Genomic DNA, 25,999 nt, shown 5'->3' with positions numbered 1-25,999 from the left:
GACACTTGGGCTGTTTCCAGATCTTAGCTATTGTAAATAACACTGCTATGAACATGGGGGTACATATATTCTTTCTGATTGGTGTTTCAGGTTTCTTAGAGTATATTCCTAGAAGTGGGATCACTGGGTCAAATGGCAATTCAATTTTTAATTTTTTGAGGTAACACCATATTGTTTTCCATAGTGGCTGCACCAGTCTGCATCCCCACCAGCAGTGTACTAGAGTCCCCTTTTCTCCACACCCTCACCAACACTTGTTGTTTGGTGATTTGTTGATGGCGGCTTTTATGACAGGTGTGAGGTGCTACCTCACTGTTGTTTTAATTCGCATCTCTCTGATGATTAGTGATGTTGAGCATTTCTTCATATGTCTCTTAGCCATTTGCATGTCCTATTTGGAGAGGTGTTTATTTAGTTCCTCTGCCTATTTTTTAATTGAGTTCTTTGTCTTCCTTTTGTTGAGTTGTGTGAGCACTCTATATATTTTGGAAATTAACCCCTTATCTGATGTGTCATTGGCAGTTATGCTCTCCCATACAGTGGGTTCCCTTTCCATTTTGATGGTTGTTTCTACTGCTGTGCAGAAGCTTTTTAGTTTAATATAGTCCCATGTGTTCATTTTTTCCTTTGTTTCTGTTGCCTTAGGTGATGTATCAGTGAAAATTCTGCTGCATATGATGTCCAAAATTTTGTTGCCTACATTTTCTTTTGGGATTTTTATGGATTCACGAGTCACATTTAAGTCTTTTATCTATTTTTTAGTTCATTCTTGTGTATGGTGTAAGTTGATGGTCTAGTCTAGTGTCATTTTTTTGCATGTAGCTGTCCAATTTCCCAACACCATTTATTAAACAGGCTGTCTTTACTCCATTGTATGCTCTTGCCACCTTTGTCGAATATTAATTCAGCATAATGTCTTGGGTCAATTTCTGGGTTCTCGGTTCTGTTCCACTGGTCTATATGCCTGTTCTTGTGCCAGTACCAGGCTGTTTTGATTACAGTTGCTTTGTAGTATAACCTGATATCTGGTATTGTGATCCCACCTACTTTGTCCTTGTTTTTCAAGCTTGCTGTGGCTATTCAGGGTCTTTTTTGATTTTATATGAACTTTTGGGGTGTTTGTTCTAGTTCTGTGAAATATGTCATTGGTATTTTGATGGGGATTGCATTGAATCTATAGATTTCCTTGGGTAATATGGACATTTTAATGATGTTAATTCTTCCAATCCATGAACAAGGTATGTGCTTCCACTTTTTTGTATCTTCCTTTATTTCTTTTTTAAATGTCCTGCAGTTTTCTGCAAATAGGTCCTTTACTTCTTTGTTTAAGATTATTCCTAGGTATCTTAATTTTTTTGCCACAATGGTAAATGGCACTTTTTTTTAGTTTTTCTTTCTGTGATTTTATCATTGGTGTATAAGAATGTTCTCAATTTCTTGACATTAATTTTGTATCCTGCTACTTTGCCAAATTCATTTATTAAGTCTAGTAGATTTTTGATGGATTCTTTAGGGTTTTCTATGTATAATATCATGTCATCTCTGAATAATGACAGTTTCACTTCCTCCTTTCCAATTTGGATCCCTTTTATTTTTGATTCATGTCTGATTGCTGTGGCTAAGACTTGCAGTACTATGTTAAATAAGAGTGGTGAAAGTGGGCATCCCTGTTTTGTTCCCGTACTTAAGGGGGAATGTTTTTAGTTTCTCCCCATTGAGTATGATGTTGGCTGTAGGTTTTTCATATATAGCTTTTATTTTATTGAGATATGATCCCTCTATTCCCACATGGCTGAGGGTTTTTATCAGAAATGGGTGCTGGATTTTGTCAAATGCTTTTTCAGCATCTATTGATACGATCATGTGTGTTTTTTTTGTTTGTTTTTTATCCTCACCCGAGGATATTTTTCCATTTTTTGTACAGATAGAGTGGGAGGGAGAGAGAGGAAGGGAGAGAGAGAGAGAAACATCGATGTGAAAGGGACACATTGAGTGGCTGCCACCCGCACGACCAACCAGGGCTGGGGCCAAACTGCAACCGAAGTACGTGCCCTTAGCGGGAACCGAACCCGGGTCTCTCCGGACTGCAGGTCGACGCTCTAACCGCTGAGCCAAACTGGCCAGGGCTGATCATGTGGTTTTTATCTTTCATTTTGTTTATGTGGTGTATCATTTTATTGATTTGTGAATATTCTACCAGCCTTGCATCCCTGGGATGAATCCCACTTTGTCATGTTGAATAATTTTTTTGATGTATCGCTGGATCTTATTTGCTAGTATTTTGTTCAGGATTTTGGCGTCTGTGTTCATCAGGGATATTGGCTTGTAGTTTTCTTTCTTTGTAGTGTCTTTTTCTGGTTTTGGAATTAGAATTATGCTGGCCTCATCTCATAAAACGAGTTTGGAAGTCCTCTTGAATTTTTTGAAGTAGTTTGAGGAGAATGGGTGTTTGTTCTTCTTTGAATGTTCATTAAAATTTCCCTGTGAAGTCGTCCAGGCCTGGGCTTTTGTTTGCTGGGAGAGTCTTGATTACATCTTCAATTTCCTTAGTTGTTATTAGTCTGTTCCAAGTTTTCTGTCTGTTCCAAGTTTTCTATCTCTTCCTGGTCCAGTTTTGGGAGACTGTGTGTTTCTAGAAATTTGTCCATTTTGCTTAGATGGTCAAATTTGTTACCATATAATTGTTTATAGTGTTTGTTAATGATCCTTTGTATTTCTGTGGTGTCAGTTGTTACTTCTCCTCTTTCATTTCTGATTTTGTGTACTTGGGTTCTCTCTCTTTGTTTCTTGGTGAGTCAAGGTAAGGGTCCCTCAATCTTGTTTATCTTTTCACAGAACCAGCTCTTTGTTTCATTCATCCTTTAAATTGTTTTTTTTGTTTGTTTGTTTCTGTCATTTATTTCTGCTCTGATCTTTACTATTTCCTTCTTTCTACTTGCTCCAGGGTTTTCTTTTTGTTTGCTTTCTAGTTTTTTAAGTTGTGAGATTAGATAGTCTATTAGAAATTTTTCTTGCTTCTTGAGGTAGGCCTGTAGTGCTATGAATTTCCCTCTCAGAACTGCTTTCGCTGCATCTCATGGATTTTGTGGTGTTGTGTGTTCATTGTCATTGTTTTGCAGAAAGTTTTTAATTTCTTCCTTGAGCTCCTCAGTAACCCATTCATTGTTGAATAACATGCTATTTAGACTCCATGTCTTAAAATATCTTTGCATGTTTTTGTTGCAATTGATTTCTAGTTTCATGCTATTGTAATCTGAGAAGATGCTTGATATGATTTCAGTCTTTTTGAACTTGTAGAGACTTAGTGTGTGTCCTAACATGTGGTCTGTCTTTGAGAATGTCCCATGTGCACTTGAGAAGACGGTGATTTCTGTAGTTTTGGGGTGTAATTCTCTGTAGATATTTATTAAATCCATTTAGTCTAGTGCTTCATTTAGAGTCTCTGTCTCCTTGTTTTTTGTTTAGGGGATCTATCCAGTGATGTCAGAGGGAGGTTGAAGTTCCCTGCTATGATTGTATTGCTGTTGATTTCTCCTTTGAAGTCCTCCAGAAGATTTTTAATATATTTTGGTGCTCCTATATTGGGTGCATATATGTTTACCAAGGTTATATCTTCCTGTTGCATAGATCCTTTCAATATTATGTAGTGACCTTCTTTGTCTCTAGTTATGGCCTTCATTTTGAAATCTATTTTATCAGATACAAGTATTGCTACCCCAGTTTTTTTTTTCTTTCTGTTTGCTTGGAAGATTTTTCTCCATCCCGTCACTGTCAACCTATATGAGTCTTTTGTTGTGAGGTGGGTGTCTTATAAACATATATATGAGTCATGCTTTCTTATCCAATCAGCTACTCTGTGTCTTTTTATTGGGGCATTCAATCCATTTACATTTAAGGTGATTGTTGATATGTACTTATTTATTGCCATTTTTGTTTAGTGTTGTTATATTTTTATTCCTATTTCTCCTACTAATTACAGCAAGTCCTTTTACCGTTTCTTGCAGTGTTGGTTTGGTGCTAATGTATTTCCTTAGCCTTTTTTTGGCTGGGAAGCTCTTTGACCTTCTGTTTTGAATGATAACCTTGCTGTATAGAGTAGTCTTGGATTCAGATCCTTGTTTTTCATGACCTGTAGTGTTTCTGTTGAGAAGTCAGCTGATAGCCCTTATGGGGGTTTCTTTATAGGTATTTTGTTGCTTATCTCTTGCTGCCTTTAGGATTCTCTCTTTGTCTTTAATTTTAGGCATTTTAGTTACTATGTGTCTTGGTGTGGGCCTGTTTGGGTTCTTCTTACTTGGGGCTCTCTGTGCTTCTTGAACTTGAATGCCTTTTTCCTTCACCAAATTAGGGAAGTTTTCAGTCACTATTTCTTTGAATATATTCTCTAACCCTTGCTCCTTTTCTTCTTCGGTGACTCCTATGATGCGAGTATCATTACGTTTTCAGTTGTCCCACAGTTCTCTTAAGCTGTCTTTCTGTTTTTTAATTATTTTTTCCTTTTGGTTTTCTGATTGGTTAATTTTTTTCTACCCTTTTATTTAATTCACTGATCTGGTCCTAGGCTTCCTCTACTCTGCTGTTTAGACCTTCCAATGTGTTCTTTATTTCTGCTATATCATTCCTCATTTCTTCTTGGTTGTTTTTCATATTCAGTTGTTTGATTTTCAATATTTCTATATCTTTACCCATGGTGTTGATGTCCTTACTCATGCTGTTGAGCTTTCTCAAGATCATGGCTCTGAATTCTATGTCTGATAACTTGCTTAACTGCATTTCATTTATCTCATTTTCGGTAGAGGTCTCTTGTTCTTTTATTTGGGATTTGTTTCTTTGTTTCACCATTTTGGCTATCTCAGTGAGTCTTGGAGCCTTCCATATTTTCCTTGTGGGTGTTGGTGTTTTGCTGTTTGTGGCTCCTTCTACTGTGTTAGGATGAGCGTGGGAGGACCCATGTTAAACACCACTGTCAAATCTTACTTTCCTGGGTAGATTTGCAAGCCCAGGAAGAGGCTTTCCCAAGGGTGGGGCAGATGCTGGTTGTTAATTAGCCTCAATTTGCATTTCAATGGCCCACCTGGCGAGAGAGGGGCCGCCTCTCCTCAGAGCCCTGGGAAGGAGTAAGATGGCCACCATCCTGAGTGACCACAACTCAGCAAAAGCTCTGAGCACCCTCCAAATCCCGAGTGTCCCCACACAGTTCTAGTCCATTCCACCCTCCCTTTGCCAGAGCCCAAGGTGAGTGGCTGTGGCTATTTTAGCAGTCTGTCCAGGCCCTTTGCGCTGTGGAGCGGGCTTGGGATTTTAACCCCAAGGGCACTGCTTTCAGCTAAGACCACGGCTGTTTGTGGGCTCCCAGCCCCTTTCTCGCATCTCCGCATTCCTACCAGGATTGATTCAGTGTCTCTGGTTACATGGTCCTTGCAAGCTGCTTTTCTGTTGTTTTTTCCTGATGTTTTGTCTTTATTTTAGTTGTAATTTCAGTTTGGTCCTGGGAGATGGTCTGTGTAGCTTCCATTCACTCTGCTGCCATTTTGGAATCCAGTTGTTCATATTCTTACCTGATTACATGTTACTGTAAACATAAAAGACTATTCAGGTTCATTTTACCTATCATTTCAGAAATGGAGGGCTTGAGACTCAGAGCTTCTGTTACTTGATAAGCTGACATAGATTATCTCTAGTTCTGCATAACTTCATAAAGTCAACCTTTTACAAAACTTCTTTAGACCTAGAAATAGATCTAAAGGCTAATTTTTTATTGGTCATTTTTATTATCTATGTCATATTTAGTCCTAAATTTTTACAATGTAATTCCAAAATATGCTTTGAAAACTACAAAATATTTCTTGGTAATATTACCAATACAAAACTCCAGAGAGTATTTTCTACTCTAGTTATACAGATTTTTAGATCACTAGGTCAGAACTTTGTTGATTTTTTTTCCCCATTCTATTCATTCCCTTAAAGAGGATATACTGTTTAGCCAGTGAGATAACTAGGTAACACAGAATTACTTGGCCCAAAATATCAGTGGTGCCACTGTTGAGAAACCTTGCTCTAGTTAGTGTTTGTTACACATCTTTAATTTATCACAGTGCAACCTTCACATGTTATATTATGTCTAAGTAAATATCTTACAACAGTAATACTTCAGTTTTCTTTCTCCCTCCTATCCTTTGTGCGAGTTTTTAGTGTTTCCATGAGGGAAAACATTAACTTTCTGAGCAAATACGTAGGATCTTTCTAGTCCTTCCAGGCATTGCTCAGAAAGTTAATGTTTTCCCAGACCCTAAGAAAAATCCATTGAGAAATTGATAAAACAAAAAGTATTATAATACTTCTGTGAGATTTAAACCTTAACAATCAACATAGAGATCTTAGTATTTCCCAGAGTCTACTGATATCAATTTGAAAGCAAGGTCAGGAAATGATGACTTGAGTTAAAAGTTAAGGTTGACATTCCCAGGAACTGATAAAGAAGTGGTCATGATCTAATCAGTTAGTCTTGATTGTAATTGTTGCCATGTGTTTTGTAGCCCTGTCTACTATTAATGGTGAGTCATTCTTGCAAATAAAATAAATATTAGTATGCTAATGTGCATAGTATACTTTATATAAATTCTGTGAGTAATATTTGAGGAAATAAAAAATATTGGTAGCATGTGGTTTTCAAGAACAATTTTTCTTTTTTGGTGTGTACATTATTTTCTAGGTCCTGTAGGTACTCCATTGTTGATAATCATTTGCCATCACATTTCTGTCCCAGTGATTGAACCACTGCCACACAAGCAAGCTATATAGCACTTCCTAGCCAATCTGCCAATTGAAGGGGGAGAGTATATATTTATTTTATTTTTTTTATCCTCACCCGAGGATATTTTTCCATTTTTTTTACAGATAGAGTGGGAGGGAGAGAGAGGAAGGGAGAGAGAGAGAGAAACATCAACGTGAAGGGACACATTGAGTGGCTGCCACCCTCACGACCAACCAGGGCCGGGGACAAACTGCAACTGAAGTACGTGCCCTTAGCGGGAACCGAACCCGGGTCTCTCCGGACCACAGGTCGACGCTCTAACCGCTGAACCAAACTGGCCAGGGCTATATTTATATTTTTAAATGCTTCTTGATTGTAGTCAAAATTTCAAGAGTATCTATAGTTTAGATTATAATCTCTTCTGAGGATGATTTATTGTACTACTAAGATAGAAGTCTGTAATCAAATTCTCACTTATTTCTCCCAACTGTTATCTAGATCCCTAAAGAATGGAATTCCCTCATAATTAACCATATATGTGTGTGTGTGTGTGTGTGTGTGTGTGCATATACTGTATGTGTCTCTCTATATATATGTATTTAAGAAATGCATATCCTTTTCTCCATAACACAAATAAGTAAGAATTTGAACCCTGGAACTTAATGGACAAAGTTGGCATATACAGTTCCAACTCTAACACTTTATTTTGAACATCATATTCCTCATTTTTAAAATGTGTATAACAATAATAGTATAATAATAACAATAGCAACTCAGTTTGGGAGTAGTTTAGAACAAAATGACAAAAAATGTATGTAAAGATTAAGTATATTTATTTTCTAAATAAACTAAAAAACTATAAACTAAAAAATTCTGTTGATACTCTCATTTAACTACATGTTGTTTGTTTTCTTTTAGGTCAGAGATGCGTGAGAATGGAAGACATGGCAGAGAACTAGAAGAACATTTCTGCTTTTTAGCACTTCCTAAGAGTGATGTGACTGAGATATATAAGAATGGGATAAGTACCAAAGATTCTACATTGAAGATATTAGGAAATCCTCTTCTTGGAATTTATATATTTAGACATGTTGATGTTGCGTTGAATTATGCACATAGTAGAAGCATTAATGTAGAAAGTATTATAGTTTTTAAGGTAGGTAACTTAAAACAAATATTAAATATTATATTCAGTTTGTTTTAAATTCACCTGGACATATGAATTATTATTAGTGTTTTTAAGTTATATAAAATAAATAATTGTATTTATTATTGTCATCATTATCATCATTCAAAATTCCTCCTGTATAACTCTAGTAGGGTGTGCAGCATAAAACAAAATTCCAAGTAAGCAAAGGTAGCTTTTATCATCTTTGTCTTCCTACTGTCTATATTTTTCTGTCCTAAGTGACCCTCTTTCTTTCTCTTGTTCAGACAATAAATGTCTGAGTATTTTAAGTGTCCTCCTTCAAAACATTGGTTATAATTATTCTGGCTTAAGCTAAAGTTACTAAACTGATACTGTTTATTTTACTTAATAGTATTATACAATACTGATTTTTTAGTTTTGATAATTTTGCCATGCTTATGTAAAATGTTAACATTAGGAAAAGCTGGGTACAGGTGTACGGAATCTCTGAAGTATTTTCAACTTTTCTGAAAGTTTACTTAAAATTGAAAACAGTAAGTCTTATTTATAGTCCAATCTTAAACATCAGTGAATTGGTTAAGATATACTTTTTGGTTAATTGCAGCTTTACCAGAATTACCAAAATCTCAGGAGCTAGACAGTATGCTCAGTTGTGTAACTTAGGATGTGTGTATATTCATGTAAAATCATTGGTTCATTTGGTATAATTTCTTATATTTTTAGATCTCAAATACTATCAAATTCATAAAGCATAATTTATTTTTATATTAAAAAGTAGTACATACTAATTCTGGAAAATTAGGAACATACTAAAAAACTCCAAAAGCCCATTAATGACCACAGTTACTTTTACTATTCTTAGTAAAAGTACTGAGTTGTATTACTTTGTCCTCTATTCATGTATATGGATATGCATGTATAAATGTAATTAAAATATATTTTTACTTTGTACACTATATAACTTGCTTTTTTTATTGATTATAAAATGAACAGTTTCATGTCATTAAATAAATATTCCTCTGTAATAGCCTTTGGAATGACTGTATAGTATTCCACTATACAGCTCTACCATAAATTTGTATAACAGATTTTTTAATATTGAGGTATAAGTTACTTCTGGTTTTGTTTTTGTTTTTTTTGGTTTTTTTATATTTTTATTTTTTTTATCCTCACCCGAGGACATTTTTCCATTTTTTGTTCAGATAGAGTGGGAGGGAGAGAGAGAGAGAGAAACATCGACCTGAAAGGGACACATCAAGTGGTTGCCACCCACACCACCCAGCCAGGGCCGGGGACAAACTGCATTCAAGGTACGCGCCCTTAGCGGGAACCAAACCCGGGTCTCTCTGGACCGCAGGCCAACACTCTAACCACTGGCCAAACCAGCCAGGGCTGTTTTTGTATTTTTAAATACTACTTTGATCATCCTTGTAGGTACATTTTTACACACACCTATGATTATTTGGTAACAATTGGTTAATTTTTAGGTGTTAAATTAGGAGTTGAAGGTATATATACTTTTACAACTTTGGATATGTAATGCCCAGTTGTCCTGAGAAAGGTTGACATTTCTTTGAGAGTGACATTTCTTTGAGATACAGAAATATGAGAGAATATCTGTTATCTCACACCCTCACTAACTCTGTATAAAACAGTTAAAAAAACTCTTTGCACCATGGCTGATATGGCTCCAGCGGTAAGAGCATTGCCTCCTGGACCAAGGAGTCCCGGGTTCGATTCCGGCCAAGGGCGCGTGCCCTGGTTTGGGTTGTGCAGGTGGCAACCAGTCGATGTGTCTCTTTCACATTGATGTTTCTCTCTCTGTCTTTTCCTCCCTATCTCCCTCCAGCTCTACCTGAGGATTAATGTGAGAGTGTCCTCGGGTGAGGATTTAAAAAAAAAATTCTTTGCTGCCCAGCTGGTGTGGCTCAGTTGATTGAGCATCATCCCATGGACTGAGAGGTCCTGGTCCAATTCCCGGTCATTGCATATTGCTGGGATGCGGGCTCAACCCCCAGTAGGTTTTTCTCTCACATTAATGCTTCTATCTCTCTCTCCCTTCTTCTCTTTCTAAAAAAATCAATAAAAATGTATTTTAAAATAATTTTTAAAAACTCTTTGCCAGTCTAATATGTGATTGTTTCTAATTGGCTCAGTTATTTGTTTTTCATAGTTATTTCTGTTTATACATTCTGCATATATTCATTAACAGTAACTAGGGAATTGCATGTTAGTGTCCGTTGCCATTTTTTTCTTTTTCTTTTTTTCCCTAGTTATTTGTAAGCATTATCAATTTATTAAAGCATATTTTGAGAGCTAAGCTTTTTCCTGTATGTTTTATCAGTATTTTCTTACTTTCAAATAAACTTTTTATATTGGAGTAAATTTAAATTTATAAAAAAAGTTACAAAAGTAGTACATAATATTCCTATATACAATTCACCCATGTTTTCCCTAATGTTAACATTTCACATAACTGTAGCACATTAGTCAAAACTAAGAAACTAACATTGTGTATGTCAGTTATATCTCAAAAAATAAATAAATAGAATGAAAAGAAACTAATATTGGTACAGTACTATTAACTAAATAACAAACTGTATTCTGTTTGCCAGTTTTTTTTCCACTAATGTTTTTTCTCTCCGGTGTTCAAATGTAAGATTCCACATTACATTTAGTATTGTTTTTAATTTTGAGTGACTGTATTAGCATGTTTGAAAAATAACAGTGATAGAATTTCTGACTTTAAATAAAATGTGACTTGTTTCATATTAATTCCATTTTCTTCCTCGTTGTCTTCTGTCGCTTAATTACGTTCATTTTTAAAATTTGACCATTATTTAGTTAATCCTCACCAGAGTATATGTCTTTATTGACTTTAGAGAGAGAGAAAGGTGGGGAAGGGAGGGAGAGAGAAAAATATAAATGTGAGAGAGAAACATTGAACATTTGCCTCCTGTACCCACCCCAATTGAACCCGAAACATAGGTATGTGCTTTAAACTGGGAATTGAACCCACAACTTTTTGGTGCACATGATGACGGTCCAACCAACTGAGCCACCTGGGCAGGGCACACTTATTTATTTATTTATTTATTTATTTATTTATTTATTTATTTATTTATTTTTGGTACGTGCCCCTAGCGGGAACCGAACCTGGGACTCTCTGGTCCTCAGGCCAACGCTCCAACTGCTGAGCCAAACCGGCCAGGGCCACTCATTTATTTTTAATGTACAGTGTTCAAATATTTTATTTTATTTTTATTTGTTAATTCCCATCTGACAATATTTTTACATTAATTTTTAGAGTGGGAAGGAAGGGAAGGGGAGAGAGAGAGAGAGAGAGAGAGAAACATCAGTATGAGAGAGATACATCGACTGGTTGCCTCCTGCAGGACCCCGATCAGGGCCAGGGATCGAACCTGCAATCCTGGATATGTGCTCTTGACCGAAAATCGAACTTGAGATCCTTGGGTCCACAGGATGACACTCTAACTTCTGGGCCAGACTAGCCAGGGCCTGTTTTCAAATATTTTACAGTGAAATCTATGTTTTTGTTTCATGGTTTCTTGGTACACATGCTTAAAAAACAATTCTCACATTGGGGTGAGATAAAGATTGGGTGATATTTCTACAATGTTTGCATTACATAAATATATAACTTGTTTGGTATTTATTTTGATTTATAGATTAGAAAGGAATTTATTTTTTAGTTGTTTTAAACTATTTATTAAATGATCTGTTTTTGCTTCACTTATTTCAGATGGTGCTTTCAATATCATACAGTATTTTTGTAGATGCTTCTATTTAACCTGGGTTTTTTTTTCTTCCCTGCTTTTATCTCTCCTCTGCCTTTTCTTGTGGACGTTCCTTCTTTTAAAGTGTATTTAATATCTGGAAGGGCAAGTCACTTGTTTTGTTCCATTGTTATCTATCTGTGACTCAAAAAATTTCTAAATTTTCTGAGGTGTTCTTGTTTGTTTAGTCCCCCAGATAAGTTTTTAGACTCAACCTCATTTCTACAAATAGATTTTCTTAAATTTTTATTGGAATTACTATAGTTTTAGAGTTTGATTTGAGGGAAATTGACATAATTACAATAAGTCATTTCATTTATCTAAGACATGGAATATCTCTTAGTAGTTCTTTAAAGAAGAGCTAGCTTCACAACTCTCTGTGTATGAAAGTTTAAAGCATTTTGGAGTATTTTTTGCAGACCTTCTTTTTGCCTTTTTTTTTTTAAGGTTCTCTTTGGAAAAGTGAAGAAAATTAAGCCTTCAGTGGATAAAAACAAAGTTTCTTTAGATCCTTCTCCTAACTTTGATTGCCATATGTCGAGAAATACACCTTCCCTGAAAGATAACATTGAACTACAAGCCTACAGTTCAGCAGTATGTTAACGTTTTAGTTCATTTGACTACTTGAAAGTCGCATAGTCACATTGTATGATACAAGACTTAAAATAACTTCCCAAAATACTAAAGGAAAAGCTCTTCATTCTTTCAATATAATACGACCTTAAATAAATGCTCCAACCAGTTGAGCCACCCGCCAGGGCAAAGTACAGTGTCTGCTTTTATTTAGATGTCCATAGATTAATTTCTGTCTTGCAAAGCATGACAACATTTTTAAACGAGGCTATTCTAAAATACTGTTAATTGATCCTTTGTACTTTGCAAAAAGAGAAATGACTTTTATATTGGTTATTACATGTGAAACGATAATTTCTATCATATGTTGCTGAGACAGTAGACCTTTAATCTTCTATAGAAGATTAAATTATATATAATACATATCATATATAACCATATATATGGTTAAATGAAGCTAAACCTTCTAGAAATAATATGTATCCCTCCACATGTAAAATGCATTAAGCTATAGTTATTTTCCTAATGAACTCTTCAAACCAAATGAAATGTAGTCTAGGATTCACAGCATATGCAAAACATTAAACCTTTAATGGTAAAATTATTTTTAAATTTAAAAACAGATTGTATCTGTTTCTGCTGACATTGGTAGCCTACCAAGGAAAAAATCTGTGGTGGGGAAAAAAATTTCATACATCTTCAAAAAAAAAAAAAAAAACAAGGTTAAAGAGGAAGGGGTGGTATATGGAATCAGATGAATAAATAACATTATGCAGTTTTATAGTTTTTTAGAAATATGAGCTTATGCAAGTCTGTTAAAATTAATCACATAAAAATGTTTTTTTTATTTTTTAGGTGTACTTCTATGAATATAATATTCTTTCGAATCCAGTAGATAAACCTAGGCAGTGTCTTCCATATGCAATAGTAACAGTAAAATTTATTGGTCAAAAAGTAGGTAATGGACACCTTATGACATCTTTGAGATTCCTCTCAACAGGATTTCCTAAGAGAGCTGGTAAGATACAAATATTATTCATTATGAATCTCTAAGCAAAATAGTTGTGCTTTACCTATTTTTAGTTTTCTGTATCTAAAATTTTACTGCAGATATTTTTGTAACTTATTTTGCTCAGTATATTCCATGTTGATGTATAACTAGTTTTTTTTGTTTTCATTTATGTATATGCGTACACACACACATTATTCTATTTTCCGACTATACACTATTCCTCTGGGGATATTTAGACACTTTCCAGTTTTATTCATATTCCAGACATTGCTATTTTAGACATTTATGTTAAGTGTCTCAGTACATATGTGCAAGAGATTTTCTGTGGAGTATGTCCACATCAGGAATTTGCAAGGCAATTCAAAGACGATGTCAAGTGGTTTTCGGAAGTGGTTGCATCAGGTTACACATTTACTCTATATCCTTGCTAATACATAACTTTAAAAATAAATGTTTGTTTCTGCCAGACTAGTGAGTGTGATATGTTACTATTACCACCTCTAAAAGAAACACTACCCTTTAAAAGCTATTATATCCATTTCCCTTCATTTCCCCTAACCCCAAAGCACTCACTAATATGCTTCTGTCTCTATAAATGTACCTATTCTGGGCATTTCATGTAAGTGAAGTCAAATATGTGGCCTTTTGTGATTGGTGACTTAACAGTGTTTTCCAAGTTCTTGCATGTTGTAGTATGTATCAGTTCTTCATTTCTTTTTATGCAAGAGTGTCCCATTGTATAGATAATACTACATTATATTTATCCGTTTTTCATTTAATGGACTTTTGGGTTGTTTCTACTTTTTGACAATTATGAATAATTCTGCTATGAACGTTCTCGTACAGGTTTTGGTTTAGACCTGTGTTTTCATTTCTCTTGGGTATATAAATAAGGAGTGGAATTGCTGGGTCATGTGGTACTCTGTGTTAACCATTTGAGGAATTGCTATACTGTTTTCCAAGTAGCTGCACCATTTATGTACACTAGCAGTGTATGAGGTTTAGGATTTTTTACTTCCTTGTTAACACATGCTGTTATCTGACATTTTTATTATAGCCATCCTGTTAGTTGTGAAGTTTTCAGGGTTAAATTTTGCATTCTTCTGTTGAATTTATTCCTAAGTATTGTATTCTTTTTTATTCTGTTGTAAATAGAATTATTTTCTTAATTTGATTTTTGTTTTGTTCATTGCAAATATATAGGAATACTGTTGATTTTTGTGTGTCCTACAACCTTGTTTATCTTGATATTAGTTCTGCAAGTTTTTAGTGGTTTACTTACACAAAATCAAGTCATCTGCAAATAGAGATAGTTTTAATTTCTTTCCAAACTGGATGCCTTTTATTTCTCTTTCTTGCCTAATTGCCCTGAAAAGGATTGCCAGTGGGATGGTTAATAGAAGTTCCTGTCATGCCTGGCCAGTGTGTCCCAGTGGATTGAGTGCTGTCCCATGGACTGTGAGGTCCTGGTTGGATTCCCGGGCAGGGCACTTGCCCAGGGTGTGGGCTCGATCCCCAGTAGGGGGCAGGCAGGAAGCAGCCGATGCATGTTTCTCTCTCACATTTGTTTCTATCTCTGTCTCCCTTCTGCTCTCTCTTAAAAAAAAAAGTTCCTGTCTTATTCCTGAACTTAGAGGGAAAGCTTCCATCTTCCACCAGTATGATGTTAGCTGTTAGGTTTTTTGATGTCCTTTATCATACGGAGCAAGTTCCCACCTATTCCTAGTTGTTGAATGTCTTTATCATGAAAGGGTGTTGGGTTTTATTAAATGCTTTGCTGGGTCTTAGATGATTATGTTATTTTTATTCACCCTATTACTGTAGTGTATCACAATAATTGATTTTCAAATGTTAAGCAAACCTTGCATTCCTGGGATAAATCTCATTTACTTATTGTGTATTCTTATTTTTATTTTTTAAAATGTTTTTATTGATTTTTTTATTATTATTGATTATTTATTATTATTATTTTTTATTATTATTATTGATTTTTATTGATTATCCATTGGCTGTCTCCTGCATGGCCCCTACTGGGGATCAAGTCTATAGCCCGGGCATGTGCCCCAACTGGGAATTAAACCGGGACCTCTCAGCCCATGGAATGCCACTCAATCCACTAAGTCACACCGGCCAAGCTCATGGTGTATTCTTCATTTTATAGTTGCTACTAATTTGTTGACATTTGTGTCCATGTTCATAAGAGATATTGATCTATAGTGTTCTTGTGACGTCTTTGTCTGGTTTTGGTATGAGAGTAATATTGGTCTCATAGAATGATTCAGGAGGTATTCCATCCTCTTCTATTTTTTTTGGAAAGAACTTGTGAAGAATTGGCATTAAGTCTTCTTAAAACATTTGTTAAACTTTACTAGTGAAGCCATCTGGGCATGGGCTTTTCTTTGTAGGTAGTTGTTTTTTTTTTGTTTTGTTTTGTTTTACTAATTCAATTCCTTCACTTATGTAGGTCTATTAAGATTTTATGTTTCTTCTTGTATCGATTTTGGTGATTTTGTCCTTGTAGGAATTTGTCCATTAAATCTAACATGTCCATTTTATCTAATTTATTGACATACTGTTGTTCGTAGCATTTTTTACAGCACTTTATTTCTATAGGGTCAATAGTAATAGCCTGTCATTAGTATTTTAATTTGCATCTGCTGTCTATTTTTTCTTGGTCAGTCTGGTTAAAGGTTTGTCAATTTTTTATATTTTCAAAGAACCCACTTTTGGTTTTCTTGTTTGTTTGTTTGTTTTCTCTTACTTTCCTCTAATCTGTATTTACTTCCTTCTATCTGCTTTAGGTTCGGTTTGCTCTTCTTTTTCTGGTGTCTTACGGTGGAAGATTCGGATGTTGATTTGAAATGTTTCTTTTTTTACAATATATGTATTTATAGCTATAAATTTTACTGTAAATATTGTTTTAGCTGCATTCCATATGTTTTGGTATGTTGTGTCTTTATTTTCATCTGAAGATATTGTCTAATATCCCTTTGACTTGTTATTTAACCCAGCGGCTTTTTAGAAATATGTTGTTTAACTTCTATATATATGTAAATTTCCCAAATGTTTTTCTGTTGATTTCTTATTTCCTTTCATTATGGTTGGAGAACACAATTTGTATTGTTTTATTGTTTTAAATTTTTTAAGGTTTGTTTTATACCCCAGCATATGGTCAGTCCTAGAGAATGTTCCATGTGTACTTAAGAAGAATGGATATTTTGCTGCTGTTGGGTAGAGTGTTCTGTAGATGTCTATTAGATCTGTTTGGTTTATAGTTAGCTCAGTTTTCTAGATGATTGCTGCCTCATTCTGTCTACATTATCCTTCAGTTACAAGGCTTAAAATTGAGACGATAGTTAAGGACCTTTCCCCTACTTCTACTCTAGTTCATACATAGTCTTACAGCTTATTACTTTAATCAAAGGATGATGCCTGTCAAGATGATAAACTTTAAAGCCCTGACCAGTTTGGCTCAATGGTTGGAGCATTGGCCTGCGGACCAGAGAGTCCCAGGTTCCGTTCCCGCTAGGGGCACGTACCAAAAAAAAAGATGATAACTTTGAGAAATACCTATACTGTGCCCAAAGTAAAGCTATATATGTTGGTCATCACCATACTCATCTCCCTATAGAATACTCTATACCCTTGCCATCCTGTACAGTAGTCTAGTCATTAGTTAACATGTGGCTATTAAAATTAAAATTAGTTAAAATTATGTTAAATTAAAATTTTAATTTCTCAGTTATACCAGGCATATTTCAAGTGCTCAGTAACCACATGTGTTTATTGGCTACAATAATGGATAGCACTGATAAAGAACATTTCCATCATCACAAGATATATGGTACTAATAACTACTTGGTAGTTATTACTGATTGTAATTTCATTTTGTTGCAGTTTCTTATATTATTGAAGATGTTTGTCTATTTTTCATGTGTTATTTAGTGAGAATTCCAAAAATAATAAATGTAAAATGCCTTTATTAAGTTTAAACAACTAGTAATTAAGGTTCTATTGCTTATAAACTGTGATCTTGGGCAAATCACGTCTTTTTTGTTTTTCTTTATTGAGAGAGAACATCAAATGGCTGCCTCCTGCACGCCCTCCACTGGGGATTGGACCCACAACCTGGGCATGTACCCTGACCAGGAATCAAACCAGCAACCTCTTGGTACATGCGTCCACGCTCAACCACTGAGCCACAGCAGCTGGGCTATTTTCTTTATTAGATTCCACATACGAAAGAAATCATATGGTACTTGGTTTATTTCACTTAGGTAAGATTTCCTTTTTTTTTTTTTAATGGCTGAGTAGTAGTCCATTGTGTAGATGTACCACAGTTTTGTTTTTTTTTTGTTTTGTTTTTATCCTCACCCGAGGATTTTTTTTTTTTTTTTATCCTTACCCAAGGACATTTTTCCATTTTTTGTACAGATAGAGTGGGAGGGAGAGAGAGGGAGGGGGAGAGAGAGAGAAATATCGACGTGAAGGGACACATAGAGTGGCTGCCACCTGTACGACCAACCAGGGCCGGGGACAAACTGCAACCGAAGTACATGCCCTTAGCGGGAACCGAACCTGGGTCTCTCCAGACTGCAGGCCGACGCTCTAACCGCTGAGCCAAACTGGCCAGGGCTTCTTTTTTTTTTTTTTTTTTCGTTTATTTTCAGATAGAGAGGGAGGGAGAGAGAGAGAGAAACATCGATGTGAGAAACACATCAACTGGTTGCCACCCACACACAACCAGGCCTGGGGACAAGCCACGAGTGAGGTACGTGCCGTTAGCGGGAACTGAACCCGGGACTCTGGTCTGTGGCCCAACACTCTAACCACTGAGCCAAACTGGCCAGGATGTACCACAGTTGTTTATCCACTCATTTTCTGATGGGACTTGGGCTCTTTCCAAATCTTGACTATTGTAAATAATGCTATCATGAACATAGGGGTGCATATATTATTTCAAATCAGTTTTTCAGGTTTCTTCAGGTATCTTCCCAGATGTAGAATTGCTGGGTGATAAGGCAGTTCCATTTTTAATTTTTTGAGGGAACTCCATACTGTTTTCCACTGTGCCTGAACCAATCTGCATTCCTACCAGCAGTACATAGCTGGTTCCCTTGCCTCCACATCATCCCCAACTTGTTTGTTGATTTTTGGATGATAGGCATTCTGACAGGTGGGAGGTGATATCTCATTGCGATTTTAATGTGCTTTTCTCTGATGATTACTGACATGGACCATCTTTGCATATGTCTATTGGTCATCTGTGTGTCCTCTTTAGAGAAGTGACTATTCAGGTCCTTTGACTAATTTTTAATTGAATTGTTTGTTTTCTTGGTGTTGAGTTTTATAAGTTTTTTATAAATATTGGATATTTACCCCTTATCAGCTATATCACTGGTGAATATGTTCTCTCATTCATTGGGTTGTCTTTTTATTTGTTGGTGGGTTCCTTTGGTATGCAAAAACTTTGTTGTTTGATAGAGTCCCATTTGTTTATTTTTTTTCTTTTGTTTCCCTTGCCCGAGGAGGCATATCAGAAAAAAACGCTTCTAGGAGAGCTGTCCAGGATTTTACTGCCTGTGTTTTCTTTTTTTTCTCATTCAAGGATATGCTTAGACAGGGTGGGGAGGGGGGGGTGGAAGGGTGGGGAGACATTGATGTGAGAAACATTGATCGGTTGCCTTCTGTACAATCCCTGACCAGGGATCAAACCCATAACCCAGGAATATGCCCTGACTGGGAATCAAACAGCAATCATGCAGTGCATGGGACAACGCTCAACCTATTGAGCCACTCTGTTTGGGCTGCCTATGTTTTCTTCCAGGATTTTTATGGTTTCAAGTCTTCCATTGAAGTCTTTAATCCATTTTGAGTTTATTCTTGTGTATGGTGTATGAAGGTGGTCTAATTTCATTTTTTTGTACATAGCTGTTCAATGTCCCCAGTCCCATTATTTTTTTTTTTAATAATCACTCAAGGTTATTTTTTCCATTGATTTTTAGAGAGAGTAGAAGGGAGGATGGGGGCAGGGGGAGAGACTGTCGATGTAAGAGAGACATCAATTGGTTGCCTCCTGAGTGCTGTCCAACCAGGGCCGTGGATCAAACCTGCAACCCAGGTATATGCCCTGGACTTGGAATCGAACTTGAGACCCTTTGATCTGAGGGCTAACACTCTAAAAATTTTTTTTCTTTATTGATTTTTAGAGAGAGGAAGGGAGAGGGAGAGAGAGATAGAAACATCGATGAGAGAAAACATCGATTGGCCACCTCCTGCTTGCCCCCCACTGGGGACTGGGCCCACAACCTGGGCATGTGCCCTGACTGGGAATCGAACCAGCAACCTCTTGGTGCATGGGTCGATGCTTAACCACTGAGCCACAACAGCTGGGCAGGGCTGACACTCTAAACACTGAGCCACACCAGCCAAAGCCCAACATCATTTATTGAATAGACTCTCTTTTTTTTTTTTTTTTAATATGAATTTTTATTTATTTTTTTGTTACAGATATTTTACCTTTTTACCCCATTGGCACCCCCCTCCACCCTGTCCCCGGCTTAGTTGTCCATGTCCATTGGTCATGCATACATGCATATAAGTTCTGTGGTTTATCTCTTCCCACCCCCCCACCCCCCATCCCCTCTTCTGAGGGATGTCAGTCTGTGCCCTACTTCCATGTGTCTGGGTCTACTGTTTGAATAGACTCTCTTTACCCTATTGTATGTTCTTGCCTCTTTGTCAAATGTTAATTGACCAAAAAATTGTGGATTTACTTCTGGGCTCTATTCTGTTCCATTAATCTATATGTCTTTGTATGTCAGTACCATGCTCTTTTCATTACTATGTCCTTGTAATATAGCTTGATAGGAAATAGTGTGATCCCTCTAACTTTGTTATTCTTTCTTAAGATTGCTTTGGCTATTTGGAGTCTTTTGTAGTTCCATATAAATTTTTGAAATATTTGTTCTAGTTCTGTGAAATATGCCATTGGTATCTAATAGGAATTGTGTTGAATCTGTAGATAGCTTTGGGCAGCATGGACATTTTAATGATGTTATTTTTTCCTATCTGTGAACATGGTATATGCTTTTATGTATTTGTATCTTCTTTCATTTCTTCTTCAGTGTCTTATGATTTTCCAAGTACAGGTTTTTTTATCCTTGGTTAAATTTATTTCAAGGGGTTTTTTTTGTATTTTTTTACACAATTGTAAATGAGATTGTTTCTTTAGTTTCCTTTTCCAATATTTCATTATTGGTGTATAGAAATGCAACTGATTTCTGGATATTTATTTTTTATCTCTCTACTGAATTCATTTATCAGTTCTAGTAGTTTTTTTGGTGGAATCTTTAGGGTTCTGTATATACACTATCATGTCATTTTGTTTCATTTATCTTTTATATTGTTTTGTTTTGTTTTTTGCTCTATTTTGTTTATTTCTACTTTGATATTTTATTATTTTCTTCTCACTTTGGGTGTTGTTTGTTGTTCTTTTTTTTTGTTCTTTAAGTGTAAAGTTAGATTTTTTTATTTGAGATTTTTTCTTGTTTCTTGAAGGAGGCCTGTAATGCTATGAATTCTTCTCTTATGACTGCTTTCACTGTGTCCCATACATTTTGGGTTGTTATGTGGCCATTTTCATTTGTTTTAAGGTATCTTTTGATTTCTTCCTTCATCTTATTATTAACACATTCATTGTTTAGTAACATGTTATATAGCCTGCGTGTCTTTGTGTGTTTTTCAGTAATTAAAACTATAATTGATTTCTAGTTTTATGCCATTAAGATCAGAGAAGATGCTTTGATATGATTTCAATATTCTTAAATTTATTGAGACTTGTTTTGTGTCCTAACACATAGTCTATCCTAGAAAATGTTCCATATGCACTTGAAAAGACTGTATATTCTGCTGCTTTGTGGTGAAATGCTCTGAAGATATCAATTAAATCCATCTGATCTGATATTAGCTGTGAATGCTCTCTGAACATTTCACGTGCTAAGTATGCACTTTTATAATTACCTTTTTGTTGTTGTTGTTCAGGTAGAGTGGGAGAGAGAGAGAGGAAAAGAGAGAGAGAGAGAAACATCGATGCGAAAGGAACACATCGAGTGGCTGCCACCCACACAACCAACCAGGGCCAGGGACAAACTGCAACTGAAGTACATGCCCTTAGCGGGAACCAAACCTGGGTCTCTCAGGACCGCAGGCCGACGCTCTAACCGCTGAGCCAAACCGGCCAGGGCTATAATTACCTTTGTTATAAGATTGTATGAATTTTTTATGAAATTTCAGAAATACAGTTTTATAAATTATAAAAGAAAATTTGGTTTTATTTTCCATGTTTTATTTACATATATTGTTTTCAGGAATACTTATTTCACTGTGTAACAGGGGGTAGTAGTTTGATTTTGCCTCCTGGGAAAGATGTTGTGGACCTTTTTTTTTTTAAACCTTTACCTGAGGATTTATTCCCACTGATTTTAGAGAGAGAGAGAAATTGATTAGTTGCCTCCTGTATGTGCCCTGACCAGGATCAAACTCACAGCTACGTATGTGTCCTACCTTGGAATCGAACCTGAGATCTTTTGGTATACAGGATGAAGTTTCAGTCAACTGAGCCACCATATCAGGGTTGTGGAACATTTTTTATTTTTTTATATTAATTTATTTATTTTTGTTACAGATGTTTCTCCTTTTCCCCCCACTAATTCCTCCCTCCCCCTCCATCCCTGCCCTGTCCCCAGCTTTGTTGTCCATGTCCACTGTTCATGCATACATGCATATAAGTTCTGTGGTTTATCTCTCCCCCACCACCCCCTCTTCTGGGGATTGTCAATCTGTACCCCACTTCACGTCTCTGGGACTACCCCATTCCTCAGACTGTTATGTTCATTATATTCCACAAATAAGTGAGATCATATGATAGTTGTCTTTCTGTGTTTGGCTTGTTTCGCTTAGGATAATACTTTCCAGGTTCCTCCATGTAGTCTAAAAGGATAAGAGATCTTTCTTTCTCACAGCTGCATAGTACTCCATTGTGTATATGTACCACTGCTTTTTTTTATCCATTCATCTACTGATGGACACTTGGGCTGTTTCCAGATTTTAGCTATTGTAAATAGTGCTGCTATGAACATGGGGGTACATATATTCTTTCTGATTGGTGTTTCAGGCTTCTTAGGGTATATTCCTAGAAGTGGGATCACTGGATCAAATGGAAGTTCAATTTTTAATTTTTTGAGGTAACACCATAGTGTTTTCCGTAGTGGCTGCACCAGTCTGCATTCCCACCAGCAGTGTATTAGAGTCCCCTTTTCTCCACACCCTCACCAACTCTTGTTGTTTGATGATTTGTTGATGGTGGCCATTCTGACAGGTGTGAGGTGATACCTCATTGTTGTTTTAATTTGCATCTCTCTGATGATTAGTGATGTTGAGCATTTCTTCATATGTCTCTTAGCCATTTGTATGTCCTGTTTGGAAAGGTGTCTGTTTAGTTCCTCTGTCCATTTTTTAATTGGGTTCTTGTCTTCCTTTTGTTGAGTTGTATGAGCACTCTGTATATATTGAAATTAACCCCTTATCTGATACATCATTGGCAATTATGCTCTCCCATACAGTGGGTAGCCTTTTCGTTTTGGTGATTGTACCTTTTGCTGTGTAGAAGCTTTTGAGATTGATGTAGTCCCTTGTGTTCATTTTCTCCTTTGTTTCTGTTGCCTTAGGTGACATATCAGTGAAAATTCTGCTGCGTATGATGTCTGAAATTTTGTTGCCTACAGTTTCTTCTAGGATATTTATGGATTCATGAGTAACATTTTAGTCTTTTATCCATTTTGAGTTTATTCTTGTTTAGGGTGTAAGTTGATGGTCTAGTTTCATTTTTTTTGCATGTAGCTGTCCAATTTTCCCAACACCATTTATTAAAGAGGCTGTCCTTACTCCACTGTATGCTCTTGCCACCTTTGTCAAATATTAATTGAGCATATTGCCTTGGGTCCATTTCTGAGTTCTTTGTTCTGTTCCACTGGTCTATATGCCTGTTCTTGTGCCAGTACCAGGCTGTTTTGATTGCAGTGGCTTTGTAGTATAACCTGAAATCTGGTAACGTGATCCCTCCAACTTTGTTCTTTTTTTTCAAGATTGCTGTGGCTATTTGCAGTCTTTTTTGGTTCCATATGAACTTTTGAAATATTTGTTCTAGTTCTGTGAAGTATGTCATTGGTATTTTGATGGGGATTGCATTTAGTCTATAGATTGCTTTGGGTAGTATGAACATTTTTTTTTTTTTTTTCTCATTAGTAAATTTTTTAATTTTATTTATTTATTTATTTTTTTGTTACAGATATTTTACCTTTTTACCCCAATGGCACCCCCCACCCCACCCCCCCTCCACCCTGTCCCCGGCTTAGTTGTCCATGTCCATTGGTCATGCATACATGCATATAAGTTCTGTGGTTTATCTCTTCCCACCCCCCCACCCCCCATCCCCTCTTCTGACGGATGTCAGTCTGTGCCCTACTTCCATGTGTCTGGGTCTACTGTATTCCTCAGACTGTTATGTTCATTATATTCCGTATATAAGTGAGATCATGTGGTATTTGTCTTTTTCTACTTGGCTTCTTTCACTTAGGATAATACTTTCCAGGTCCCTCCATGTCGTCTCAAAGGATAAGAGATCTTTCTTTCTTACCGCTGCATAGTATTCCATTGTGTATATGTACCACAGCTTTTTGATCCATTCGTCTACTGGTGGACACTTGGGCTGTTTCCAGATCTTAGCTATTGTAAATAGTGCTGCTATGAACATGGGGGTACATATATTCTTCCTGATTGGTGTTTCAGGCTTCTTAGGGTATATTCCCAGCAGTGGGATCACTGGGTCAAATGGAAGTTCAATTTTTAATTTTTTGAGGTAGCACCATATTGTTTTCCATAGCGGCTGCACCAGTCTGCATTCCCACCAGCAGTGTATTAGAGTCCCCTTTTCTCCACACCCTCGCCAACACTTGTTGTTTGATGATTTGTTGATGGCGGCCATTCTGACAGGTGTGAGGTGATACCTCATAGTTGTTTTAATTTGCATCTCTCTGATGATTAGTGATGTTGACCATTTCTTCATATGTCTCTTGGCCATTTGTATGTCCTGTTTGGAGAGGTGTCTATTCAGCTCCTCTGCCCATTTTTTAATTGGGTTCTTTGTCTTCCTTTTGTGGAGTTGTATGAGCACTCTGTATATACTGGAAATTAACCCCTTATCTGATACATCATTGGCAATGATGTTCTCCCATACAGTGGGTTGCCTTTCCATTTTGATGATTGTTTCTTTTGCTGTGCAGAAGCTTTTGAGTTTGATGTAGTCCTATGTGTTCATTTTCTCCTTTATTTCTGTTGCCTTAGGTGATGTATCAGTGAAAATTCTGCTCCGTATGATGTCCGAAATTTTGTTGCCTACATTTTCTTCTAGAATTTTTATGGATTCACGGGTCACATTTAAGTCTTTTATCCATTTTGAGTTTATTTTTGTGTATGGTGTAAGTTGATGGTCTAGTTTCATTTTTTTGCATGTAGCTGTCCAATTTTCCCAACACCATTTATTAAAGAGGCTGTCTTTACTCCACTGTATGCTCTTGCCACCTTTGTCAAATATTAATTGAGCGTATTGCCTTGGGTCCATTTCTGGGTTTTCAGTTCTGTTCCACTGGTCTATATGCCTGTTCTTGTGCCAGTACCAGGCTGTTTTGGTTACAGTCGCTTTGTAGTATAACCTGATATCTGGTATTGTGATCCCTCCAACTTTGTTTTTCTTTTTCAAGATTGCTGTGGCTATTCGGGGTCTTTTTTGGTTCCATATGAACTTTTGAAGTATTTGTTCTAGTTCTATGAAATATGTCATTGGTATTTTGATGGGGATTGCGTTGAATCTATAGATTGCTTTGGGTAGTATGGACATTTTAATTATGTTAATTCTTCCAATCCATGAACAGGGTATGTGCTTCCACTTTTTTATATCTTCCTCTATTTCTTTTTTCAATGACCTGCAGTTTTCTGCAAATAGGTCCTTTACTTCTTTGGTTAAGTTTATTCCTAGGTATCGTAATTTTTTTGGAGCGATGGTAAATGGGATTGTTTTTTCAGTTTCTCTTTCTGTGAGTTCATCATTGATGTACAAGAATGCCGTCGATTTCTTGACGTTAATTTTGTATCCTGCTACTTTGCCAAATTCAATTATTAAGTCTAATAGATTTTTGATGGAGTCTTTAGGGTTTTCTATGTACAATATCATGTCATCTGCAAATAATGACAGTTTCACTTCCTCCTTTCCAATTTGGATCCCTTTTATTTTTTCTTCATGTCTGATTGCTGTGGCTAAGACTTCCAGTACAATGTTAAATAAGAGTGGCGAAAGTGGACATCCCTGTCTTGTTCCTGTTCTTAATGGAAATGTTTTTAGTTTCTGTCCATTGAGTATGATGTTGGCTGTAGGTCTTTCATATATGGCCTTTATTATGTCGAGATATGATCCCTCTATTCCTACATTGCTGAGCGTTTTTATCAGAAATGGATGCTGCATTTTGTCGAATGCTTTTTCAGCATCTATTGATATGATCATGTGGTTTTTATTCTTCATTTTATGTGGTGTATCACGTTTATTGATTTGCGAATATTGTACCAGCCTTGCATCCCTGGAATGAATCCCACTTGGTCAT

General features: G+C 36.2%; 1 protein-coding gene across 1 annotated transcript in view; it reads left to right on the top strand.

Annotated features, from left to right (window-relative positions):
* TEX15 (testis expressed 15, meiosis and synapsis associated) overlaps nucleotides 1–25,999 on the top strand; it is a 70,028-nt gene that overhangs the window by 19,786 nt on the left and 24,243 nt on the right. The window contains exons 3-5 of the mRNA XM_036250606.1: nucleotides 7,673–7,910; nucleotides 12,149–12,295; nucleotides 13,130–13,292. Of these exons, the coding sequence (XP_036106499.1) occupies nucleotides 7,673–7,910; nucleotides 12,149–12,295; nucleotides 13,130–13,292 (548 nt within the window). The remainder of the gene's footprint in view (nucleotides 1–7,672; nucleotides 7,911–12,148; nucleotides 12,296–13,129; nucleotides 13,293–25,999) is intronic.

This window comes from Molossus molossus, unplaced genomic scaffold (genome assembly GCF_014108415.1).
Source record: "Molossus molossus isolate mMolMol1 unplaced genomic scaffold, mMolMol1.p scaffold_m16_p_9, whole genome shotgun sequence".
NCBI classification, from domain to species: Eukaryota; Metazoa; Chordata; class Mammalia; order Chiroptera; family Molossidae; genus Molossus; species Molossus molossus.
Note: the sequence above shows the minus strand (reverse complement) of the source record. Positions and strands in the feature narration are given on the sequence as shown.